This window comes from Hemiscyllium ocellatum, chromosome 9 (assembly GCF_020745735.1).
Source record: "Hemiscyllium ocellatum isolate sHemOce1 chromosome 9, sHemOce1.pat.X.cur, whole genome shotgun sequence".
In the NCBI taxonomy this organism is placed as follows: Eukaryota; Metazoa; Chordata; class Chondrichthyes; order Orectolobiformes; family Hemiscylliidae; genus Hemiscyllium; species Hemiscyllium ocellatum.
In genome coordinates, this window is record NC_083409.1 from 85,022,926 (window position 1) to 85,046,229 (window position 23,304).

The 23,304-nt window shown below is 41.6% G+C and overlaps 1 protein-coding gene across 1 annotated transcript; it reads left to right on the forward strand.

Annotated features, from left to right (window-relative positions):
- Positions 1-1,886: 1,886 nt before the first annotated feature.
- On the forward strand, positions 1,887-22,984 carry ttc22 (tetratricopeptide repeat domain 22). The gene is made up of 7 exons (XM_060829887.1): positions 1,887-2,522; positions 4,040-4,095; positions 8,470-8,585; positions 9,850-9,968; positions 13,042-13,203; positions 16,226-16,378; positions 21,009-22,984. Exons 1-7 carry the CDS (start codon positions 1,965-1,967, stop codon positions 21,504-21,506), a joined length of 1,662 nt encoding a protein of 553 aa, XP_060685870.1. The 5' UTR covers positions 1,887-1,964; the 3' UTR covers positions 21,507-22,984.
- Positions 22,985-23,304: the final 320 nt, after the last annotated feature.

Below are 23,304 nucleotides of genomic sequence, written 5' to 3' on the forward strand. Positions count from 1 at the left end.
GAGGGTTGAAGGGCCTGTTCTGCATGTGTTTTTCTGAATGGGTTCAGAAAAAATTTACAAGGATGTTGCCAGGGTTGGTGGATTTGAGTTATAGGAAGAGGTTGAATAGGCTGGGGCTGTTTTCCCTGGAGCATCGGAGGCTGAGGGATGATCTGACAGAGATTTATAAAATCATGAGGGGCATAGATAGGATAAATGGGCAAGGTCTTTTCCTGGGGTGGGGAAGTCCAGAACTCAAGGGTATAGGTTTAGGGTGAGAGGGGCAAGATATAAAAGAGATCTAAGGGGCAATCTTTTCACACAGGATGGTGCGTGTGTGGAATGAACAGCCAGAGGAAGTAGTGGAGACTGGTACAACTGCAACATTTAAAAGAGATTTAGATGGGTATATGAATAGGAAGGGTTTGGAGAGATATGGGCCGAGTGCTGACAGGTGGGACCAGATTGGGTTGGGATATTTGGTCGGCATGGGTGGGTTGGGATGAAGGATCTGTTTCCATGCTGTACATTTCTATGACTCTCTGACACAATGTGTGACATCTCTGGTAAGTTGATTGTAGCCATTTAAAGTGTTCGTTTTCATTTTAAAACCATTTTAGTCCACAAAAGTCCCAGGTATTAAAACCAGATTTACAGAATTGGAAAACTGATCGTTCATATTTTATCCGTTTTATTTACAATTCTGTTTGTGCTTTTCATGAAATCCCAAACATCTCAAAGCCATGAAGTACTTTTGAAATGTAGTCACTGTTGTAATGCAGAAAATGACCCATCACAAAATCTATTGTTACGTGACTATGGATCACACTGAGGCAGATGCCCTTATACTACTGGAGATGTGTTATATTTGAAGAAAGAGCAATGCTTTTTCTTAGGATGACTGGAATTATATAAACTCATACAAGTTAGCAACAGGCTTGGGTCATTTCGCCCCTCAAGCCTACTCTTCCATTCAAGATGATAATAACTGATCTGATTAAAACTTAATTCTATTTTCCTGATCCCAAAACCACTGACTTCCTTGGAAATCAAAAATCTAACTCAGCCTTGAATATGACCCATGATTTGGAGATGCCAGTGTTGGACTGGGATGTACTAAGTTAAAAATCACACAACACCAGGTTATAGTCCAACAGGTTTATTTGGAAGCACTAGCTTTCAGAGCACTGCTCCTTCATCAGGTGATTGTGGAGGGCACAATTGTAAGGCACAGGATTTATAGCAAAAATTTACAGTGTGATGTAACTGAAGTTATACATTGAAAAGTAACTTGATTGTTTGTTGAGTCTTTCATCTGTTTGAATACCATGATAGTTTCACTTCTTTCATGTGTAAATTAGAAAACCTTTTTTAAAAAAAAATGCATTGTCAGGTTAGCTGTAACAATTGGACCTGACAATGCAATTTTTAAAAAAGGTTTTCTGAATTACACATGAAAGAAGTGAAACTATCATGGTATTCGAACAGATGAAAGACTCAACAGACAATCAAGGTATTTTTCAATGTATAATTTCAGTTACATCACACTGTAAATTTTTGCTATAAATCCTGTGCCTTACAATTGTGCCCTCCACAATCACCTAATGAAGGAGTGGCGCTCTGAAAGCTAGTGCTTCCAGTTAAACCTGTTGGACTATAACCTGGTGTTGTGTGATTTTTAACTTTGAATACGACCAACCTCTAATTGTCTGGGTTAGAGAATTACGGGGATTACTGACCCCACAAGATGTGAAAATCTTTCTCATCTTTGTCATAAATTGTCTCCACTTAAATAAACCTGCAGTAATGAACTCTCTTTAACTTACAATGAAGTGTGCCACCGAATAAAGTAGGAAGAGTTAGGCTGTCAGTGCACACCCATGTCAAGTCCCTCCCACACTGGAGAGTCCAGGAGACACACGGAAGATGAACCTTCATATTTGGACCACATGCGTAAATAGAAAGAGTTTCCTCTTCAGTAAAGGATGGGGGAAGACACAGAACGCGACATCGAGGAGATCATTCAGGAGATGGATTACATCCCCGGGCACTTCCACTTGGAACTGAATTTAAACTTCGAGCCTCTCCAACCCGAGAGGCTGCGGCGGAGAGATGCGAAGCTGAAGCGGGAGAGCTTGCAGCTGGAGGCGGATGATGGCGCTCAGCGCTTCGCTGTGCGGAACCTGCTGGGGGTCTTCGCCTTCTACCTGGAGGAGTACCCGGCGGCCGAGGAGATCTTTTCCAGCGTCTGCCAGGAGGAGCCGGGCAACCTCAATGCCTGGGCCAACCTGGGCTATGTGTACGACCGGCTGCAGAAGGAAGGGCAGGCGGCCGAGTGCCTGGAGCGGCTCTCCCAGCTGATGGCTGGGGAAGAGGGGGGCGAGGCCGAGTCCCTGAGCCCGCTCCGTGCGGCCAGGTGCCTGGCTGAACAGGCCTATGCCAGCGCCTTCGATGTGGGACTGCAGAGCGAGGAGGAACACGCTACGAAACTGAGCACAGCCATCAAACTCTATGATAAAGCCTTGCGTTATGGCAAGAACATGGTGAGGCAGAGGGAGATGTGGTCCTCTCATGGGCTTTTTGCAGCTGGTGCCTTCATTGATGACAATTTATTTTCTCTTATTCCACTAGTCTGTGAGACCACAAATTTAAAAAGAAGTTTATCCCTAATTGCTCTCGAGAAATTGCTGCTGAGCCACCCTTTTTCACTGCAATCAGTGGGAAGGGTTTGGTACTGCTCAGGGACTGAACTCCAAGAATTTGACCCAGATTTAGTTTCAAGTTCAGGGTTCTGGAGGGAAACTTGCAGGTGGTGATGTTTTGAGCTGCTATCCTTGCCTTTCTACAACGATTCTCCCTCATCCAACGTTTCAGAAATAATCCTCTTTCCCACCTTCTAGCCTGGGCTGAAGTATCTTTAAGATGTGAGATCAAATATAGAGGTGTAAACTTGCTCCTTCCTCTAATATTAGTGTTGCAGCAAACCTTTCATTACTTCAATTTGGTGTAAGATAGTCAATAATAATAATTTAAAAAGTAATTGCCCATATAAAAGGGAAGATGGTTCTTCAGACCTGATGATGAAGTGGAAACTTTCAGAAGGGAATTGGATATTTATTTGAATTGGAAAAAAATGCAGGTCCACATGGAAAGAACAGGGAAGTGGGATTATTTAAAATTATTTCAACAAGGCATGACTGAATGAGCTTTTTCTGTGCCACATAGTTTTGAGGAAATTAGTCTCTGACAAGACAATGAATGATTACTTGATCCCAAGTTTCTGTCATTGCTGCTGTATTTATGATCAGTTAGCTCAGTTGGGTGGATGGAGAAAGTGAAGTCTGCAGATGCTGGAGATCAGAGCTGAAAATGTGTTGCTGGAAAAGTGCAGCAGGTCAGGCAGCATCCGAGGAACAGGAAATTCGACATTTCGGGCATAAGCCCTTCATCAGGAACTCTTTCCTGATGAAGGGCTTATGTCCGAAACGTCGAATTTCCTGTTCCTCGGATGCTGCCTGACCTGCTGCACTTTTCCAGCAACACATTTTCAGCTCAGTTGGGTGGATGGCTAGTTTGCTGTGCAGAGTGATGCCAACAGCATGGAACTATAAATTCTGTGTCCTATGATCCTATCCCACCAGCTACCTGATGAAGGGTCAGTTAGACTCGAAACATCAGCTCTTTTCTCTCCTTACAGATGCTGCCAGACCTGCTGAGATTTTCCAGCATTTCCTCTCTTTGGGCTCTGAAAGCTTGTTGGACAGGAAATAAATCTGTTGGACTATAACCTGGTGTTATGTGATTTTAACTTGTTAAGTGTATGGCGACTTTGGCTGTTAATGGCCAATTGTGTAACTAGCCCCAGAGAACCAAGAGAAGGATCTTCAAGTTACGCTGTCAGCATAATAAACATTGTAAGGTTAAACTATATTATACATATATTTAAGAATGAGAATCCACTTTGACTGAGCTTCCAATTTGAAAGCCAATATTCCAACATATTTACAATGGGTTGAATGGCATCCTTCTGTGCTTAAGTTTCTATTTTTTTTTATTGCAGATAACATCAGAAGAAAAAAGGAGTTGGTATTTCACAATGGCCATCATGTATATTAGGTAAGACAATTTGTCACTTTGCAGCTAATCCTTACATAAAATTGCATTCACTTGCCAAATATCATCTATTGTGATTCAGAGATCAGTGAGTCCTTTGTGTCAAGATAAAACGAATTCTGCTAGATAAACCCAGTGTCATTGGCAAATATTAACTGAAATAAATACATGAAGGAGAAAGGAATAAAATGATCTAGTGAGATGTGGGAGTACATAGAAATGGAGGAAAACATTGACATTGCCTTATTGGGCAGCATAGCTCAGTTCTGCACTGTAAGTGTAATATAAGAAGTGATCTGTTACTGCATATATTTTACTGGACTGGCTGACATACCAGATAGATGAGGAAAAGCCAGCAGTAGGAAGGATGTGATTACATTGGAAGGGGTGCAGAGAGGATGTGCAAGGCTGTTGCCTGGGATGGAGTGGTTTAGCCATGAAGAGAGGCTGGAATAAGCTTGGATTGTTTTCTTTAGAGCAGAGAAGGCTGAGAGGTGACTTAATTGAGGTGTATACAACTGAGGGCCATGGGCAGGTTAGGCAGGAAGCAGCTGTTCCTCTTAATTAAAGGGTTAATCAAGGGGGCATAGTTTTAAAGTGAAAGCAGCAGATTTAGAGGAGATTTGAGGATTTTTTTTCACCCACAAATTGGTAGGAATTTGGAATGCACTACTTGGAATGCTAGTTGAGGCGGGAAATCTCCCAACCTTTAAAAAGTACTTGGATGAGCACTTGAAATGTCATAACAAGGCTCTGGATGACGTACCAGGAAGTGGGACTAATGTAGATTTACAGAATGTTATTTTTCAGTGCAGACTTGATGGACCGAAGGGTCTTTTCTGTATTATATGATTCTATTATTCAATCTCTGTGCCTCTCCTTGAAAAACCTTCATCATTTTCATCTGTTCAGGAAACTTTCAGCCACTGTGTTAGTTCTCTCTTCCTGCTTGAGCATCCAAATTCTATTTCTTTACAGTAAAGAAGGTTTGACACGCAAGTAATGGCTGCTTTCTTTCACAACATTATTGTGAGTTGTATGAGCACATGGCAGTAACTGGCATGTTGGATTGTTCAAAATGACCAGTTATGAAGTCATAGAGTCATAGAGGTGTACAGCACGGAAACAGACCCTTCGGTCCAACTTATCAATGCAGAACAGATATACCAACCCAACCTAGTCCCACTTGCCAGCACCCGGCCCATATCCCTCCAAACCCTTCCTATTCATATACCCATCCAAATGTCCTTTAAATGTTGCAATTGTACCAGCCTCCACCACTTCCTCTGGCAGCTCATTCCATACACATACCACACTCTGTGTGAAAAAGTTGCTCTTTCGGTCCCGTTTGAAACTTTCCGCTCTCCCCTTAACCCAATGCCCTCTCTAGATTTGGAGTCCCCCACCCTGGGGAAAACCCTATCCATGCCCCTCATGATTTGCTGTTGCTGGCTCTTCAGTTTAAAAATTTTGAGTTCCTCCGTAGGCAACATTGATACACTTATTTAAAGAAACAGAAGCTTACATTCATCTTGTGTGATTTTTGATATTTGATTTCATGTTCATGTTTCTAAAATTACTGTAAAGGTTCAGCATAAGTACTTAGAACATAGAACGGTACACCACAGGAAGAGACCCTTCGGTCCACTAGGTCTATGCCAACCATGATGCCATTCTAAACGAATTCCATCTTCCTACACATGGTCCACATCACTCTATCCTCTGCCTGTTCAAGTGTATATATAAATGCCTCTTAAACTTTGCTTCTAGCACCCCCTCCGGCACTGTCTTCCAGGCACCTACCAATTTTATGTTTTGCTTTTAAAAACTTTCCTCATACATTTCCTTGATGTTTTTCCGCTCTCACTTTAAACCTTTGCCCCCTAGTATTTGACATTTCTGCCTTGCGAAAAAGGCTCTGACTGTCCTCCCTATCCATGCCTCTCAATTTTACACTTGTACCAGCTCTAGCAAAAACAATCCAAGTTTGTCCAGCCTCTCCTTATAGCTAATACACTCCAATCCAGGCAACATCCTGGTCAACCTCTTTTGCACCCTCTTCCGAAGTCCCCACATCCTTCTGATAGTGTGTCGGTCAGAACTGCATGCAAATACTTCAAGTGTGGCTTCACTAAAGTCTTATACAGCCGCATTATAACTTTTATACCCACCGCCTCGAACGATGGAGACAAGCATGCCATTCACCTTCTTTACCACCTTATCCACTTGTGCTGCCGCTTTCAGGGAAATATGGACTTGGACCCAAAGGTCCCTCTGTCCCTCCTAATGGTCTTGCCATTTACTATAGACTTTCCTCTTACATTTGGCCTCTCAAAATGCATCACTTCATGCTTGCCATTTCTGCATCCAACATTCCAACTGATCTGTATTCTGTTGTTTTCCCTGATAATCTTCCTCACTGACCAAAACTCCACAAACTTTCAAGTTGGTCTGATTAGTAATACTGCAGACATCCACAATAGAAGTACCAGAAATTATCCTTGTGTGACACCATTGATTACAGACCTCCAGTCAGAAAAACATCCCTCCACAACTACTTTCTCTCTTCAATGGCCAAGTCAATTTTGAGTCAAACTTGCCAACTCACCATGGATTCTTTGCGACTTAAACTTCTGGACCAGCCTACCATGAGGGATCTTGTCAAATGCTTTAGTAAAGTAGACAACATCCACTGCCCTACCTTCATCAATCACCTTCGTCACTTCCTCAAAAAAACTCAATCAATTTTGTGAAACAAGATCTCCCCTGCGCAAAGCCATGCTGACTAACCTTAATAAGTCAATTCTTCTCCAAATGTGAGTAAATCCTGAACTTATGAATCTTCTCCAATAACTTGCCTACCACTGATATAAGACTCACTGCCCTATAATATTTTTGGATTCTCCCTGTTGCCCTTCTTCAACAAAAGAACAACGTTGGCTATTCTCCAGTCTCTGGGACCTCGCCTATGGCTAAAGAGGATACAATGATCAGTGTCAAGGTCCCAGCAATCTTCTCCCTTGCTCCCCTCAGTATCCTGGATAGATCCCATGAGGCCTTGGGGACATATCTATCTTAATGTTTTCTAGACATCCAAACACCCTCAACACACTCCTCTCTCTAATCTTACCATCACTGATATCTTCACCTTGGTGAATACCAATATAAAGTACTCATTAAGGACCTTACCCACTTCCCCTGGCTTCATGCATTAATTTCATTCTTTGTCCTTGAGTGGACCTACCCTTTCTCATGTTAGCCTCTTGTTCCTCATTTGTGTATAAAATGCTTTCGGATTCTTCTTAATTCAACTTGCCAAGGATATTTCATGACCTTTTTTTAGACCGCCTAATATCTTGTTTAAGTTCTTTTCTGTTTCCTTTGTACTTCTCAAAAGCCTTGTTTGGTTTCAGTCTCCTAAATGTTACATATGCTTCCTTTTCCTTTTTGACTACCACAGTACCATAAGAACTCTTTCACTCATCAGGGTTTTTTTTCCCCACCTGAATCAACCCATTCAGAGATATTATTACACAACTCTGGAGCAGATAAGACTTGAACCCAAGCCTCCTTGCTTAGAAGTAGTGACACTGCCACTACACCACAAACTCCTTTTAGGGCAATGTCCTAGCCCAAACCATCTTCAGCTGCTTTCTAATGACCTTCTCCCATTGTAAGGTGAGAAGTGTGAATGTTCGCTGATGATTGCACACGTTCACGATGAGTTTCCTACTGAAACAGTCTGGGTTCATATGCAGCAAGACCTGACAACATTCAGGCTTAGGGTGACAAGTGTCAAGTAACATTCAAGCTGCACAAGTGCCAGTACTAATGGGAATGTACTTTAACACTGTAAAGATTGCAGATGGTCCCCAACTTATGAACGCCCAACTTACGAATACTCATTTATGAACGAGATCCCACACGATGGTGTATTAATACTAATGTGAAAGTTAGCTCTTACATATGAGTGGCTATTTTATGTTATACTATAAGTTTTATGTTATAACTTACAAATATCCTTGTGAACAGAAAATATTTATAACCTGGGGACTGCCTGTAGTTATGAATTAGGCTGACTGGGTCACATTTATATGATCCTGCTTCTAACAGTTATCATTTTTGGGATTAAGACAAATACTGGGATGAGGTTTGATGTATCAGACGAAATAGTGGACAATTCTGTCTGTTATCACATGGCCCCACTAATGATATTATGACATTGCGTACTACTTTTCTCTCTGCCCTAGAAATGCTCCATTCCCTGTGTTGCCTGTTCCTGGTGGAGTCTTGGCTAATTTTCTTACCAGATGATGTTTGTCTAATCTGAGAGTGAAAGAGCTAATGCTTTCTCTTTCTTTTCGTTTCCTCCCATAGACTGGATGGAATGTTAATGAACAAGGATCCCTTCGCTTCTAAGCGACTACTGTTTCTCAATAGGTCATTAGTATTACTACGGGAGGTTCTGAAGTCTGACAGTGCTCAATATAAAGGTAGTATAAGAAATGGTGAACCCCCCCCCTTTAAGATTGAAAGTTGCATAGCAATGATAATAATACGTTTGTCTAAACCTTTGCCAATGAATCAATGTTTATAATGTACAAACAAAAGAGCCAATACATGTATGTTCTGAGCAGAAATGAGGCAGACAGGTAGTTTAAATTGCCCAATGATTTACTGGTTCGCAGTCCTTTTTTCAACAGAAATTCCCTTCACTAATTTGAACCTGAATGCCAAGAGCTTTTCCTTTGTTTATTGGTTGTGTCCTCCTACTGCCCAGCAATTTTCCACTTCCATCCGTCTGCGAATTGTCACAGTTTTGGAAGGAATGTGCAATGAAGTCTGGGAATTAAAGTCACTCTGGCCTCACATTGCCACTTTTAGGTCTTCTTTATCCTCCAAACTTCCTGACTCTCCTACTCCTCCAGTTTGTACCTGGGTTCAGAACGAGGTGAACGTTATCAGAGAATGATGTTCTGAGCAACTTAAGAAGCTGAGGCGATTGGGAAATATCTTACCAAGTTGTTTATTTCAAATAAACAGTCTAGGGACTGAATATGGTTTGACTTATAATCCTCTGCAAATAGATTTGTAATGTGACTGTCATGTACTTGCACTTATAATGAATCTCATTTGAAATAAATGAACAGAAGTAGCCTATTTTGTCCTGGAGCATGTTATGCCATTGGGTGAGAACATGGCTAGCCTGTATTCTAACTCCAGATACCTGCCTTTGCTGTATTTCCTTTAATAACTTTGATTTTAATGTTAAAACTGTTTGTTGTTAACAATAAATCTAATGATTATTGCCACTTACATAACAGTATTCCAGACTTCTGCCTTTTTTTCTGCGCAGAAGTGTTTCCTAATTTCACTGGCTTCAATGTTTAAGTTATGCCCCTTGTCGCAGAGTTCTGATGGACAGAAATAAATTCTCTCTACCCTTTTTTGATGACTTGAGAACATTAATCATAATCACAAAGTATTTGTTACAATGCGTCACAAGATATGAGAGGAATGTTCTCGGATATGGTATAAAAGGGACAGTAATAACATGGAGACAATATTAGCTAAGTGTTAGGAAACAGACAGTAATGGTCCGTGGATATTTTATGGGTTGGAGGAATGTTTGCAGTGGAGTTCCACAAGGGTCAGCATTGGGACCCTTGCTTTTCCTGCTGTATATTAATGATCTGGATCATGCAGGAGACAATAAGCAACTGCTTGGCTGTATGCTGACGTAATTCTCTTTCCCAGCTCTTGCCTGGTGTTATTTGGGAATGATGCTGGAGCGGATGGACATCTTCCCTGATACTCCAATGGCAGTTCATGACTGTGGATTCTCTGGGACTGATCCACTCGACTGTTATGGACAGGTGAGGACTTGTTAGTTGATTTTAGCCAGAGATGGGAATAATAACAAAAGATTGTTCTAAGAAATGTTAATTATTGACCCATTGTCTGAGGTGGGGAGGTAATAAACAGAGAAAAGAGAGCAGAACTTATAAATTGCAGACCAAACTCCTTCCCTAAGTATTCTGTTCACATACCGAACAAAGAAAGATGTGTTTGTAGCTGAATCTATTTGGGGTACACACTCAATCAGGCAGATGAATTAAATGATCACTGTCTCAGATGTGATGTCCATAACATTATTATGTGATGTGGCTGTGAGGAGAGATATTGGGAGGTTTGTTGTCTCCTGCGTAAAAGAGTTGGCAGTTTTTAAGTTGCTTTTCGGTTTGTGAACTGAGAAGTCAGGTGACGGTTTCTCTATGCTAAACTGCTGTGGAAATGATGTTCTTATTATATTACTCATCAAAGGACCTTCCTTAAAAGAAAACATCAATTATAAATAAACTTTGATACAATTAAACTTAACGCATTGTATTTTATATTTTTCTCCCTCAAGTAACAACACTGATGACCTTAAACTTAAAGGCTCAGAATGTTATGGCTTATAATATAGAACGAAAATACTTGGGAATTTTCCTATTTTGGAATAGTAAGACAATCTTTTAAATTCAATGTGTTTGTTAAAAACAGATGTAATGAGAATCTGTCTATGATAGTTTGGAATCAAAAGCTAGGAAGTAAAATGTTAAGAGGCTTTCAAAAAGGAGAGCATTTGAATATAGCTAGACACATCCAGGTCGTGGGAAAGGAAGAGATTCCAAACCTAGGAATGCTTGGATGACAAGATGGATTAAAATGAAACTGGAAGAAGAAGCTTATGACAAATGATAGGTGCAGAATGCAATAAAGAACCATGCAATGCAAATATTGCACCCCTTTCTATTGAAGGGATGAGGGATAAATCTGGCAATGAAAGTCAATTTAGTATCAGTAGTGATGGAAGTTGAAGATAGTAATTGATATTTAAGCTAATATTTTAAAAAATCAGAAAGAATTTGCAAAAGGCCAATTGCTTGTTTAATTAGTTGCAAATTGTTACAATCTGCAGTGCTCTATCTGGAAGTTGGTGGAAGCAAATGTAATAATAATTTTCAAAATAGTTACGGGAGAGAGTGAAGGACTGGGACTGATTAGTTACATTCTTAATATGCCATGTCGTTATGGTGACAGGAAAGTCTGACATATCTAGAAATCCTTGGATGACGAGATGGATTAAAATGAAACTGGAAGAAGAAGCTTATGACAAATGATAGGTGCAGATTACAGTAAAGAACCATGCAATGCAAATATTGCACCCCTTTCTATTGAAGGGATGAAGATAACTCTGATTAAATTAAGTCAAGGAATACGTACTTTCATTCTGGTGTGCAGCACAAGCCAGGAGAATCATATGGGTTTATAAATGTGCTGGGAACTGGTGGAATTACCCTCACCTGAGTTTCTGTGCAAAGCAAACAGAAGAACATTTCCATATTCCCCATTTGGTTCTTGCCTCATGAATTACCTGGCAAAGTCATCGTGACGCATTTCTCATTTCTGCCATTCACTGGCTCAATTGCAATAAGATCTAAATCCTTCTCAATTCATTAATGCCGTTCTGCACTACTTTGAAGATAGGAAATTGGCCAAGAGAACATTGGAATAATAACATTTCAAGATATTAAAGATGTGGATGAGGATTTCAGGCACAAGCTGGGGAGTCTGATGCTGTTACAGAGACAGGTAAATAGTTTTGGAAATGGAGAGGACCTACAGTTGAAGTTCATCTTGGTGTTAGATATAACATCAAACTTATGAACAGTCTGTTTCAGTAAGAAAAGATTGCTAGGGATAGGAAAGGATTTGGTGAGTAAAGAATGGAACTTGTAGTGTGAGGAGGATGGTAGGGGGTTGGGGAGATGCAAAAGACAATGAGATTTGGCCTTTCCAATTTTATAATTGCTAGTCGAAATCTCTGCTCATTTTGTACTGGATGCTGGATAGCCATGACAAATCGTGAACAATTTTAAGAGTATCTAAGCTTTTTATAATCATGTTTTTCTTCCATGGCTTTCTTCTTTCTTCTTGTTACCAACTGAAATTCCAGAAAGAAGCAAATGTATTTCTCATTGTATTAGTAAACATGTAGAGAATACTGCAGTCTCCAAATTCATGAAAAGCCATCTAGTGGTAGCACTGTGCAGCTTCCGGCATCCACACCTGTACAAGTGATTCGTGAAAGAGAATGATTTGGACATGCTGGTATTGGACTGGGGTTGTATAAAGTTAAAAATCATACAACACAAGGTTATAGTCCAACAGGGTTAATTAGAAGCACTAGCTTTCAAAGCGCCACTCCTTCATCAGGTGTTGGTGCTATGAATAGGAATGATAGAATATTTGCTTTACAACTTATTGGCTTAACAGCTAATTTTGCATAATTGCATAAGGAGTCTTTTTTTTTTATTTACAATTGCCTCAGTCTAAGTGTCAGCTATGGCTCAGTTAGTAGCTGTCAGCTGCTGAGTCAGAAGATAATATGTTCAAGTTAAAGGCCTTGAGCACAAAATGCCAGTCTGGTATTCCTGTGCAGTACTGATGCAGTGGGGGTGAGATGCTGAGTCCGGAGCTGATGAGCTAACATAGCAAGGATCCAGCTGGCCACTGTGCATTGGACAGGAATCAGTACTTTGTAGAAGAGCAGTGATGCCCTGACCAATGTTATCCTTTAATGTGGATCATGGAAATAGATCACCTTGTCATTTGCATGTTGCTGTTTGGGGGGGGTGGGGGGGGGGGGTTCTATGTGCAAGTTGGCTGCTGTGATTCCGACATTGCATCAGTGATTTGCCTTCATTGGTTCCAAATATTTTTGAGAAATCATGAAAGGTGCTCTATAAATGCAAGTCATCTTTGTTTTTTCCTTCTGCTGTTTCTGGAAATTTGATATTTGACTTTAGTTGGTTTTTCAGATTGAAGACATTTGGAAAGTATCTATCTAAGAGCTTCAGAAATGTGTGCACTAAATATTCTTTCCCCTTGTGCATTTTCCAGGCTATTGAAATGGCAAAAACTGATCCATTCATTCTGAATCGGCTTGCGAAAGTTTTTCATTTTCTTGGAAAACAAGACATGGCGACTGGTATTTGTAACATGGCCTTGAATATTCTTCCAGACCCGGGAACAAATTGGCAAGCTTACAGCACAAGGGCGAAGGTATATTATTCTTGACATTTATTGTGGCTGTCGATAGTGTTTGCACATGTGACTAGGAGGGTGCACTGGTGTGAACAAAAGTAAAAGGAGCTGCAGTTAGACCATATAGCCCCTCTAGCTTGCTCTGCCATTCAATATGATCATGACTGATCATTGACCTTAACTCAACTTTCCTGTCCTTTTCCCTTTATCACCAGATTTCCTGTAAGACCAAAGGTGTCTCTATCTCAGCTTAAATATATTCAATGGTTTAGTACTCGCAACAGTCCAGGTTAGAAAATTCCAAAGCTTCACAGCCCTCTAAATGAAGAAATCAGTACTAAACCATTGATTTTTCCTGAGACTGGACTCCTGTGTATTAAATTCCTAAGCTGTGGGAAACAATCTGTTTTGTATCTTGGTGGGTGGGCTCCTATAATGTGGCTGGGTATTCTTCTGTCTGACAGAGGTGCAGCTGAACAGCTGCCTACTCCTAACCCTATCACCGAGCCATGAAAGGGGAACCAGAATCATAAAAGTATTCTCCTCTTCTGACTGAACACAAATGAAGGCAGAGTCTGAAGCACATTGTGAGGTGTCAATGGTGAGGTGTTGATTTATGCCTTGCAGACCATAAGAACATAAGAAAACAGGAGAAGGAGTAGGCAGACTGCCCCTTAAGCTGGCTCCACCATTCAAGATCATGGCTGATGTTTTTGTGGACTCTGCTCCACTTACTCGCCCATTCACCATTACCCTTAATTCCTTTGCTGTTCAAACGTTCATCTACCTTTCCTTAAAAACATTCAACGTGGTAGCTTCAACTACCTCACTAAGCAGGGAGTTCTACAGATTCACAACCCCTTGGGTGAAGAATTTCCTCCTCAACTCAGTCCTAAATCTGCTCCCTGTTATTTTGAGGCTATGCCCCCTAGTTCTCGTTCCACCTGCCAATGGAAACAACCTCCCCATTTCTATCTATCTATTCCCTTCATAATTGTATATATTTCTATAAGAACACTCCCCCCAATTCATCTAAATTCCAATGAGTACAGTCCCAGTCTACTCAATCTGTCCTCATCAACCAACCCTCTCAATTCCAGAGTCAACATAGTGAACCTTCTCCCATCCTTTGCCAGAACATCCTTTCTCAAGTAAGGAGACCAGAACTATACTTCACGTGTGACCTCACCAGTACCCTGCACATCTGCAGCATAACCTCCCTATTATTAAACTCCATTCCTCGAGCAATGAATGACAATTTTTCATTTGCCTTCTTAATCACCTGCTGCACCTGCAAGCCAACTTTTTGTGATTCATGTACGAGGACATCCAGGTCCCTCTGCATGGTGGCATGCTGCAATTTTTCACCATTTAACTTATATCCATTTTGCTATTATTCCTACCATGTGAAGTGGATGACCTCACATTTACCAAAATTGTATTCCATCTGACAGGCCCTCGCCCACTCAGTTAACCTGTCTATATCCCTCTGCAGACTTCCAGTGTCCTCTGCACACTTTGCTCTACCACTTATCTTAATGCCATCTGTGAACTTTGTCATGCAACACTTGGTCCCCAACTCTAAATTCTGAGATTCTAAACTTTGAAATTCTAGCCTTAACCATGTTGTCAGCAAAGACTGGCGAAGTACACCTCTAAGATCTAGGAAGGATATTATTTCTCAATTCTACCATTTTCAACAAAACTGTAGACAAGGTTCAGGTGACTTTAGTGATGATGATCAAACAGAAGGAAAAATCAGCCCCTATTTGAAGCTGACTAGACTCATAACATATTTACAGTCAACAAAGAGCATGGAGTTTCAGTCTAGCCTAGATTTAACCACTATTTGTTTTTATACAGTTCCTTCCTACTGGAAGAAAATATCCACTGCAATTTTGCAAAGTTGTAGCCAATGAAAACTAGCAGGAAAGTTAACTTTTAAGAAATGTCCTAAGAGTTAAGAGCAAATTGGACAGGCAGGAGGATTTGGGTGGGTGGAGGGATAGATGGCTGGAGGCATTAATATGAAAATAAAACAAAGAACCGTGGATGCTGGAGTTCTGGAACAAAAACAGAAACTCTGCTGTTCTGATGACGAGTTACCGGACTTGAAATATTAACTTTGCTTTATCCCACAGATGCTGCCAGACTTGCTGAGTTTTGCCAACAATTTCTGTTTCTGCTTTGATGCCAATGGTGGAGATACACAATTCTGGTTGCCATACTATAGGAAGGATGTTATTAAACTGGAAAGGGTGCAAAAAAGATTTATAAGGATGTGAGCGAGTCTCTAAGATTTGAATTATAAGGAGAGGCTGGATAGGTTGGAACTGTTTTCCCTGGAACTGAGGAAGCTTATAGAGGTGTATAAAATTATGGGTGGCATGGATAGAGTGAATAGCCAAGGTCTTTTCCACAGAGTAAGGGAGTGCAAAACTAGAGGGCATAGGTTTAAGGTGAGAGGGGAAAGATTTAAAAGGGGCCTGTAGGGCAACCTGTTCGCATAGAGGGTAGTGTATTATGGAACAAGCTGCCAGAGGAAGTTGTCGAGGCAAGTACAATTACAATATTTAAAAGACATTTGGACAGAAACGTGAATAGGAAAGATTTAGAGGCACATGGTCCAAATGCAGGCAAATGGGATTAGTTCAGTTTCGGAAACCTGGCTGGTATGGAGTTGGGGCAAAGGGCCTGTTTTGGTACTTTATTCCTCTGTGACTGTAAGCTGAAATTGGGACAAAAGTTTGAGAAGTGTGGAGTGGGGTCCATGCTCGAAGGAACCGAAGAAAATGGAGATAGGGATTGAAATCAGAATGTTTAATTTGAAGATACTATGAAACTTGAAGCCAGTGTTGATCAGCAGGGACAGGGGTGTGGGTGTAGAACATGATACCAGAGTGGTTTGAAAAGTACAGATTTGAAAAGCTAGAGTATAGAGGATTTCAATCCAATGACAGATGTGAAAGGATAAAACTCTTACACGTTATATAATTGCCATTTTTATATCTGATGTTCTTCCATTCCTCCCCCACCCCAGATTAATATGAAACTATATACTCAAGGTCTTGAGCGGGTCAAGATGGGTCACAGTGGAGTGCCAGACAGGCAGCTACTAACCAAAGCAAAAGCAGATTTGGATTTAATATTGTCTGTGTGCCCCTGTTTAAAGACATACCTGGATATGGGACAGGTGAGTACTGTGTGATTGAGCTTTGTCAAGGTTTTATCTTCTGTCAGTGAGGTAGCATAATGTTTATACTCCTGGACTCCTCCTCCACTGAATCTCAGTATCACTGAAGCCTCCCACCAACAGGACAGTCTGACCAGAGGGAAAAACACAACTGACCACAACCTCCCCCACTAATCTATCTATCGAAGATGCATCTGTACATGAAAGCTTTGAAAGGAGTAACAACCCCCTGTGGCGAGAGCATCATTTTGTCCATAGTCACTACCTTTCACAATGTTAATTAGCACTATAGTGTGTTCAATAAATTCAGAGTCAATCTCACAGCATAAAACTGGTCATCCATGAAGCTTTGTGAGCCATCATCATCAGTAACAGAAACTTATTCAAGTGCAATCTATAAACTCAGCATTTCCCTCAAACCAGGAGAGCAAACCTTGTTTGGTAAGGAGTACACAAGAGTGACTGTGACTAGACATTAGTGTTTAAACAGATAACTGGAGGTGGAGGCTCCACAAATCCACCAACCTCAATCACAGGAAGTGCAATACATCAGTGCAAAGGAAGCTTGAAGCATTTACAACCAATCTGGAGTACTATGCAAAATATTCATCTTGGCCTCCTGCAGACGTCTTCAGCATTACTGATGCCAGTCATGAGCCAAGTTGATTCACTCGCATGATATGACAAAAGGGCATACAACAAGAGCAAGGTGCCCTGATTACAATTCCCCTCTAGTGTGAATGATTTGTGCTCTAGAACGATCCCCTAGTCAAGATGTTCCAGTAGAGCTAATCCAGTTACCCATTCTATCAGGACAATTGTTTTGAAGTCAACGGAATGCAAATGCAATGGGCTATAAAAATGTGTTCAGCTTGATCTTGTCCTGTTTATGACCTTGCCCACATTGAGATAGATTCAGCTTTTGACTCTGTGGTCTTGAGAATGAATTTGAAGTAATGATAGAAATTGTGTTTGAAAATTGCCATCGGCCAACTAGCAGCAAAATTTGTTGGTCTATTTAATGTTTGGCGCACCACATGGTCAGTGAACTGTAGATTAATATGGCTAGCATAGCCCCTTTTTAATTTGTAATGTTTCAAATTAAAGCAGACCAACAGTCAAGCTTTTGTTTAAACAAGTTAAAGGTTAGTTTATTGCAAGTTATTACAGAGGGTTCTGAAGGGATAGAATTGTTAACAAATATAGGTACCAGGATTAAAACAAAGTACACATCAAGCAAAAAAATCTTGTAAGTAGAATATCCAGTCAGTCTGTGGGATAAATCCTTAAGGCCCATTGTTTGAGTTCTTTGTTTAAGAAATTAAGACTTGAAGTCATATCCAGTAGCTGTGGTGGCTTCTGTAATTGGATAATTAGTATTTTCTTGCAAAGGATAGTTGACTCTAGGAAAGAATCCCTTTTTTATCTCTCTCTGTATGTCTCGATAGAAACTCTCTGTCTAGACAGCTTACCTTTTTGTGTCATTCATAGTTGACAAGGTAGAATGGCCACTGTTATCAAGTGACCTATGCAGTGACACATTTCAGGGACAACTCTGTTCTCCTACTTTTTTTTGTAAAAGATGTTTTCTAATTGATGTGTTCAGAGGTATTATTACACACCTCGGGACTTGAGCCTGGGCCTCTTCACCCAGAGGTAGGAACTTTTTAAATTAAACCACCACTTAACCTCCCAATTTACCCACTAAACAAGTAACAATTAATAACAACAAAAAAAGGACAGAGTAGGAAGGGAGGGAGGGTACTAAATCAAAATAGAGTTGAAGGGAGAAATTGTGGTTCTAAGTCTTAGTTGCGGTCAATGCACAATTTACATTGTTGCAATGAGTCATCATGAGTACTATTAACTCCCAGAAAAGAGTTTTTACATGTTTGTGCACGTTTCTGTGAGATCCTTGTAGAACTTGCAGTTGCGCAATCAGGTGACTTGTAGCAGCCGCATTTTTAGCTTCTTGCCCAGTTGCAATCAGATTAACTTTTTTTAACAGTAAGTAGTGTAGCCTTTAACAGTCTTTCTCCTAATAAAAAGCATCCCCTAGTTACACAATCATAAAATGGTAGATCAGGAGACAATGGCCTAGTGGTATTATCACTCGGCTGTTATTCCAGAGACGAGAAAGTGAGGACTGCAGATCAGAGTCGAGAATGTGGTGATGGGAAAACACAGCAGGTCAGGCAGCATCCAAGGAGCAGGAGAATCACACTTCAGTCATAAGCCCTTCATCAGGAATGAGGCTTGTGGGCCGGGGCTGAGAGATAAATGAAAGAGGGGTGGGGTTGGGGGGGAAGGTAGTTGAGAAACTGACAGGTGGGTGAAGGTCAAGGGGAGTGATGGACAGGTCTGGAGTGTGGTGCTGAGTTGGAGGTTTGGGATTGGGATACTGTGGGGGATGGGGAAATTAGGAAGCTGTTAAAATCCACATTAATCCTGCATGGTTGCAAAGTCCCAAGGTGGAATATGAGGCATTCCTCCTCGAGGCGTCAGGTGGTAACATTTTGGCGGTGGAGGAGGCCCAGGACCTGCATGTCCTTGACAAAGTGGGAGGGGGAGTTGAAGTTTTCAGCCACAGGGCAGTGGGGTTGGTGGATGCAGGTGTCTCAGAGATGTTCCCTGAAATGATCCGAAAGAAGGCGTCCTTGTCTCCCTGTTGTAGGGGAGACTACACTGGATGCAATGGATGCAGTAGATGACAATGGTAGAGGTACAGGTAAATTTCTGATGAATGTGGAAGGATCCCTTGGGGCCTTGAATGGAGGTGAGAGGAGTGGTGGATGTGCAGGTTTGGCACTTCCTGCGGTGGCAGGGAAAGGTGCCAGGAGTGGGGTGTGGGCTGGTGGGGGATGTGGACCTGACGAGGGAGTCATGGAGGGAATGGTCTCTCTGGAACGCTGATAGGGGTGGGGAGGGAAATATATTTTTGGTGGTGGCGGAAGTGACGGAGGATGTTGCAATTTATGTGGAGGTTGGTGGGGTGGAAGTTGAGGACCGGGGGGTGGTTCTGTCCTTGTTGCATTGGGAAGGGTGGGGTTCAAAGGCGGTGGTGCATGAAGTGGAGGAGATGTGCTGGAGAGCATTGTCAACCACATGGGAAGGGAAGTTGCGATCATGGAAGAATGACATCTGGGACTTTCTGAGGTGGAATCAGTCATCCTGGGAACAGATGCTGCAGAAGTAGAGGAATTGGGAATAAGGCATGGCGTTTTTGCAGGTGGTAGGGTGGGAGGAAGTGTAGTCTAGGTAGCTGTGGGAGTCAGTGAGCATGCAATAGATGCCTGCGGCCTTGGGCTCCTCCACCAACCATTACCACCCAACCGCTGAAGGAGGAAGGGCTTATATTCTGCCTTGGGACCCTGCAACCACACGGGACTTGAACAGTTTCCTCATTCCCCTATCCAAAATTATCCCAGTTCCAAGCCTCCAACTCGGCACCACCCACCTGACCTGTCCATCATCACTCCCCCTCTGACCTATCACCTCTCCCTCATCTTCACCCACCTATCACGTTCTCAGCTACCTTTCACCCCAAACCTCACTCCCCCATTTATCCCTTAGCCCTGGACTACAAGCCTCATTCCTGATGAAGGGCTTATGCCCGAAACATTGATTGTCCTGCTCGTTGGATGCTGCCTGACATGCTGTACTTTCCCAGCAGCACACTCTCCACTGTTAATCCAAAGACCCAGGTAATGTTCTGGGGACCTGGGTTCAAATCATACTATGGCAGATGGTGGAAGTCAATACAAATCTAGAATTACGAGTCTAATAACTAGATTAGATTCCCTACAGTATGGAAACAAGTCCACACCGACCCTCTGAAGAGTAACCCACTCACACCCATTCCCCTACCCTATATTTACCCCTAATGAATGTACCTAACACTGTGACACACTTTCCTCATTCCTGAAGAAGGGCTTATGCCCGAAACATCGAATCTCCTGCTCCTTGGATGCTGCCTGACCTGCTGCGCTTTTCCAGCAACACATTTTCAGCTCGGATCTCCAGCATCTGCAGTCCTCACTTTCTCCAGCAATTTAGCATGGCCAATTCACCTAACCTGCACATCTTTGGACCGTGGGAGAAAACGGAGCACCCAGACGAAACCTAGTGGACACAGGGAGAACGTGCAAAGTCCACACAGACAGTTGCCTGTGCTGGGAATCGAACCCGGGTCCCTGATGTTACGAGGCAGCAGTGCTAACTGCTGAACCACCATGCCATCTAAATGATGACCGTGAATATATTGTGAATCATTGGGGGAAAAAAAAAACTTATCTGGTTCACTAATGTCCTTAAGGGAAGGAAACTGCCAACCTTATCTATGAGGCCTACTCCAGACCTTCAACAATGTGGTTGACTCAACTGCACTCTGGGATGGGCAATAAATGCTGGCCGAGCCATTGATGCTCTCATCCCTTGAATGCATTTTTTAAAAACGTCCCCACAGATATTCGTTGTATACTAAACTGATGACTCTCAAACTGGTTGGAGCTCTTGTGGATTATGAACTTTTCTAGATATGTAAATTTGTTTAGTCTTGAAATGCACTGCCACCCAAGTTCAATTTCATTGCTTCTTTTGGATTAATAACCTATTTCTGTATTGCTCGCAGGTTTGTTACTACATGGGTGTTGACGCTGTGCAGGAACTCCAGTTGGTGGATGAGAATGCACTAAACAATGCTTTAGTTTTCTTTGCCAAAGCCATGGAGCTTGACATGGGAGATACGCTGCCCGAGATCCAGTTGCTGAGAGGGAAGTGTTTACAGGTCAAAGGGGAGGAGCACAATGCAGTTGAGTGCTTCAAGCAAGCAATTGAACTTGATGATGTAGGATCCCAGTACTCTGAGACATTCCGCTGCCTCATTGAATCGCTTTTGTCACTGTTCATCCAGGAGAAATCCAGTGAGGAAATGGTTATCCGTGAGGTGGAAATCTGGGTAGAAAAAGCTGAGGCAAAGTATCAAATGGAGAGAGTCCGACAGGAACTGCGCTTAATTTGCCGAAACCATACGCCAAAGATTTTAAAACTCTCCAGAGCTATGATCATAGCTGGGAAGCTGCGAATAGTAAAATTACTTTTGGAAACAATGAATCCTGATCACACCTGAGTTAGTTAGATTTTGGTTAAGGAGTTGTTTGAATGCTTTCACTACCTGTCTTTAAGCACTCACTACTTAAGGGTTTCTGCCAGCAAACCTTGCCTTTCCAGTTTAATCAGATGGGCCAAATGTTGAATAGCCTGTGAATTGCAATTTAACCTATCTCATGTTTTCACCATTATGTTGCCCCTCTGTTGGCGAGCTGCAGAAAAGGTGTCCCCAGTATAAAATACCAAATAGATGACAGCCAGAATTTGATTGGAATATGATTCTTTCAAAGTGATTTGTTCACCTTTTATTAAACACTCACAAATGTCTCCTAACCAGGCTAAACATACATTGTTTTTAGACACACAGGAGTGAGTAATGTGACCTAGATAGCACCTTCCTGATGAATCTCAGATCTTTTTGGTTTTCTGGAATTCTCTGGCAGAAATATTTAATCTATAAAACGTCATTAAAATGCCAGGTCAAATGTAGTATTGGTTAATCAAAGGATAAAACACAACCTACTTTACTCAACAATGTGACTCAACTCAAATATCAGTTGAACACCTACCACTCTATCAGATCATTTCCTACACAAGCCACCCTGGAACCCTTTGGGAGAAAACCCTGTTTCAGAATGAGCATGTGGTGAGCATTAAGTAGCTGCAGTCTTATGAACACTGCTCTAAATTCATTCTGCTCTGACCACTCTAACTGGCAGAGAACAGTTTTATTGCAGTTCATAGAGAGGAGAGGGGGTTATCTTAATCAATCATCACCCAGATCCTCATCTCACTTTCGGAGCATGTGTTGTGGTAATATGCCACAGATATAATAACTTGGAACTCACGCTGGTAATTCTCATTGGTCTGTTTTTCTTTTTAAACTTCTAAAATTTTGAATGCCAGCAGAATCACAGCTGTCTGATGAGATTGAACCTTTTTGATTTATTGGATTTAAACTGCTTACTTGCAAAGTAAGAATTGTATGAAATTGAAAATTATAGCGATGTGATCTAATGAATGACTTTGTACCCTTATTGTACTTAAGTAAGTACAATGCTGAAGTGATTCAAACACCAGATATCTTTGAGCATGAGTGCTTGAGGCCGACACTTCAAGCACAGAATTATTGATTTAATGAAAATGAACTTAGCTTCTCCAGGTGTGGTGGTCTACTTCAGCTGTGGCTTTGGTGACAAAGGGGGTCCTTGAGGCAGCTTCTGTGATATCTTTGGCAGCTTGGTGTCCAGCCCAAGATTCGGTAGCTTCCATGGCAGCTTTCTGTGACAGCGGAGAATGTGATCCCTGTCTTTTCCTCAACCTTGGGGACCCATGAGCCGAGAATTGAACAGAGATGGACTTGGTCTTGAATTTTTTTTTATATACAATTGCTGGTATTCATTTAGGTAGTGGAGTTGGTGACTTAAACACTTCTCACTGTAATTATTTTGTAAAAACAGAAATGGAAATAAATTACTATTCTATTCAAAAGCCAAACACTGGATGTTGGAGTATCTGAAATGAAACTGGAGAAACTCAGCAGGTTAGCAGCAACTCCATTGGGAAAGTTAATGTTTCAGGACCACTGAAGAAGTGTCATGCTGGACTACAAGCATTAACTCTATTTTTCCTTCCATATATGCTGCCAGACTTGTCATTTTTGTTTTCATTCCCCACAATATGGCTACTTTGAAGAAGGCATCAGTCACTTGTGGTGAAACTGAGGAAATGTGGCATTCCCTTCCCTCCGCTGGCTCTGAATCTCCTTTGGAATGTCCAGCTAGGCTCTTTGACTTCAAAAAAGGGCTAATGTGCCA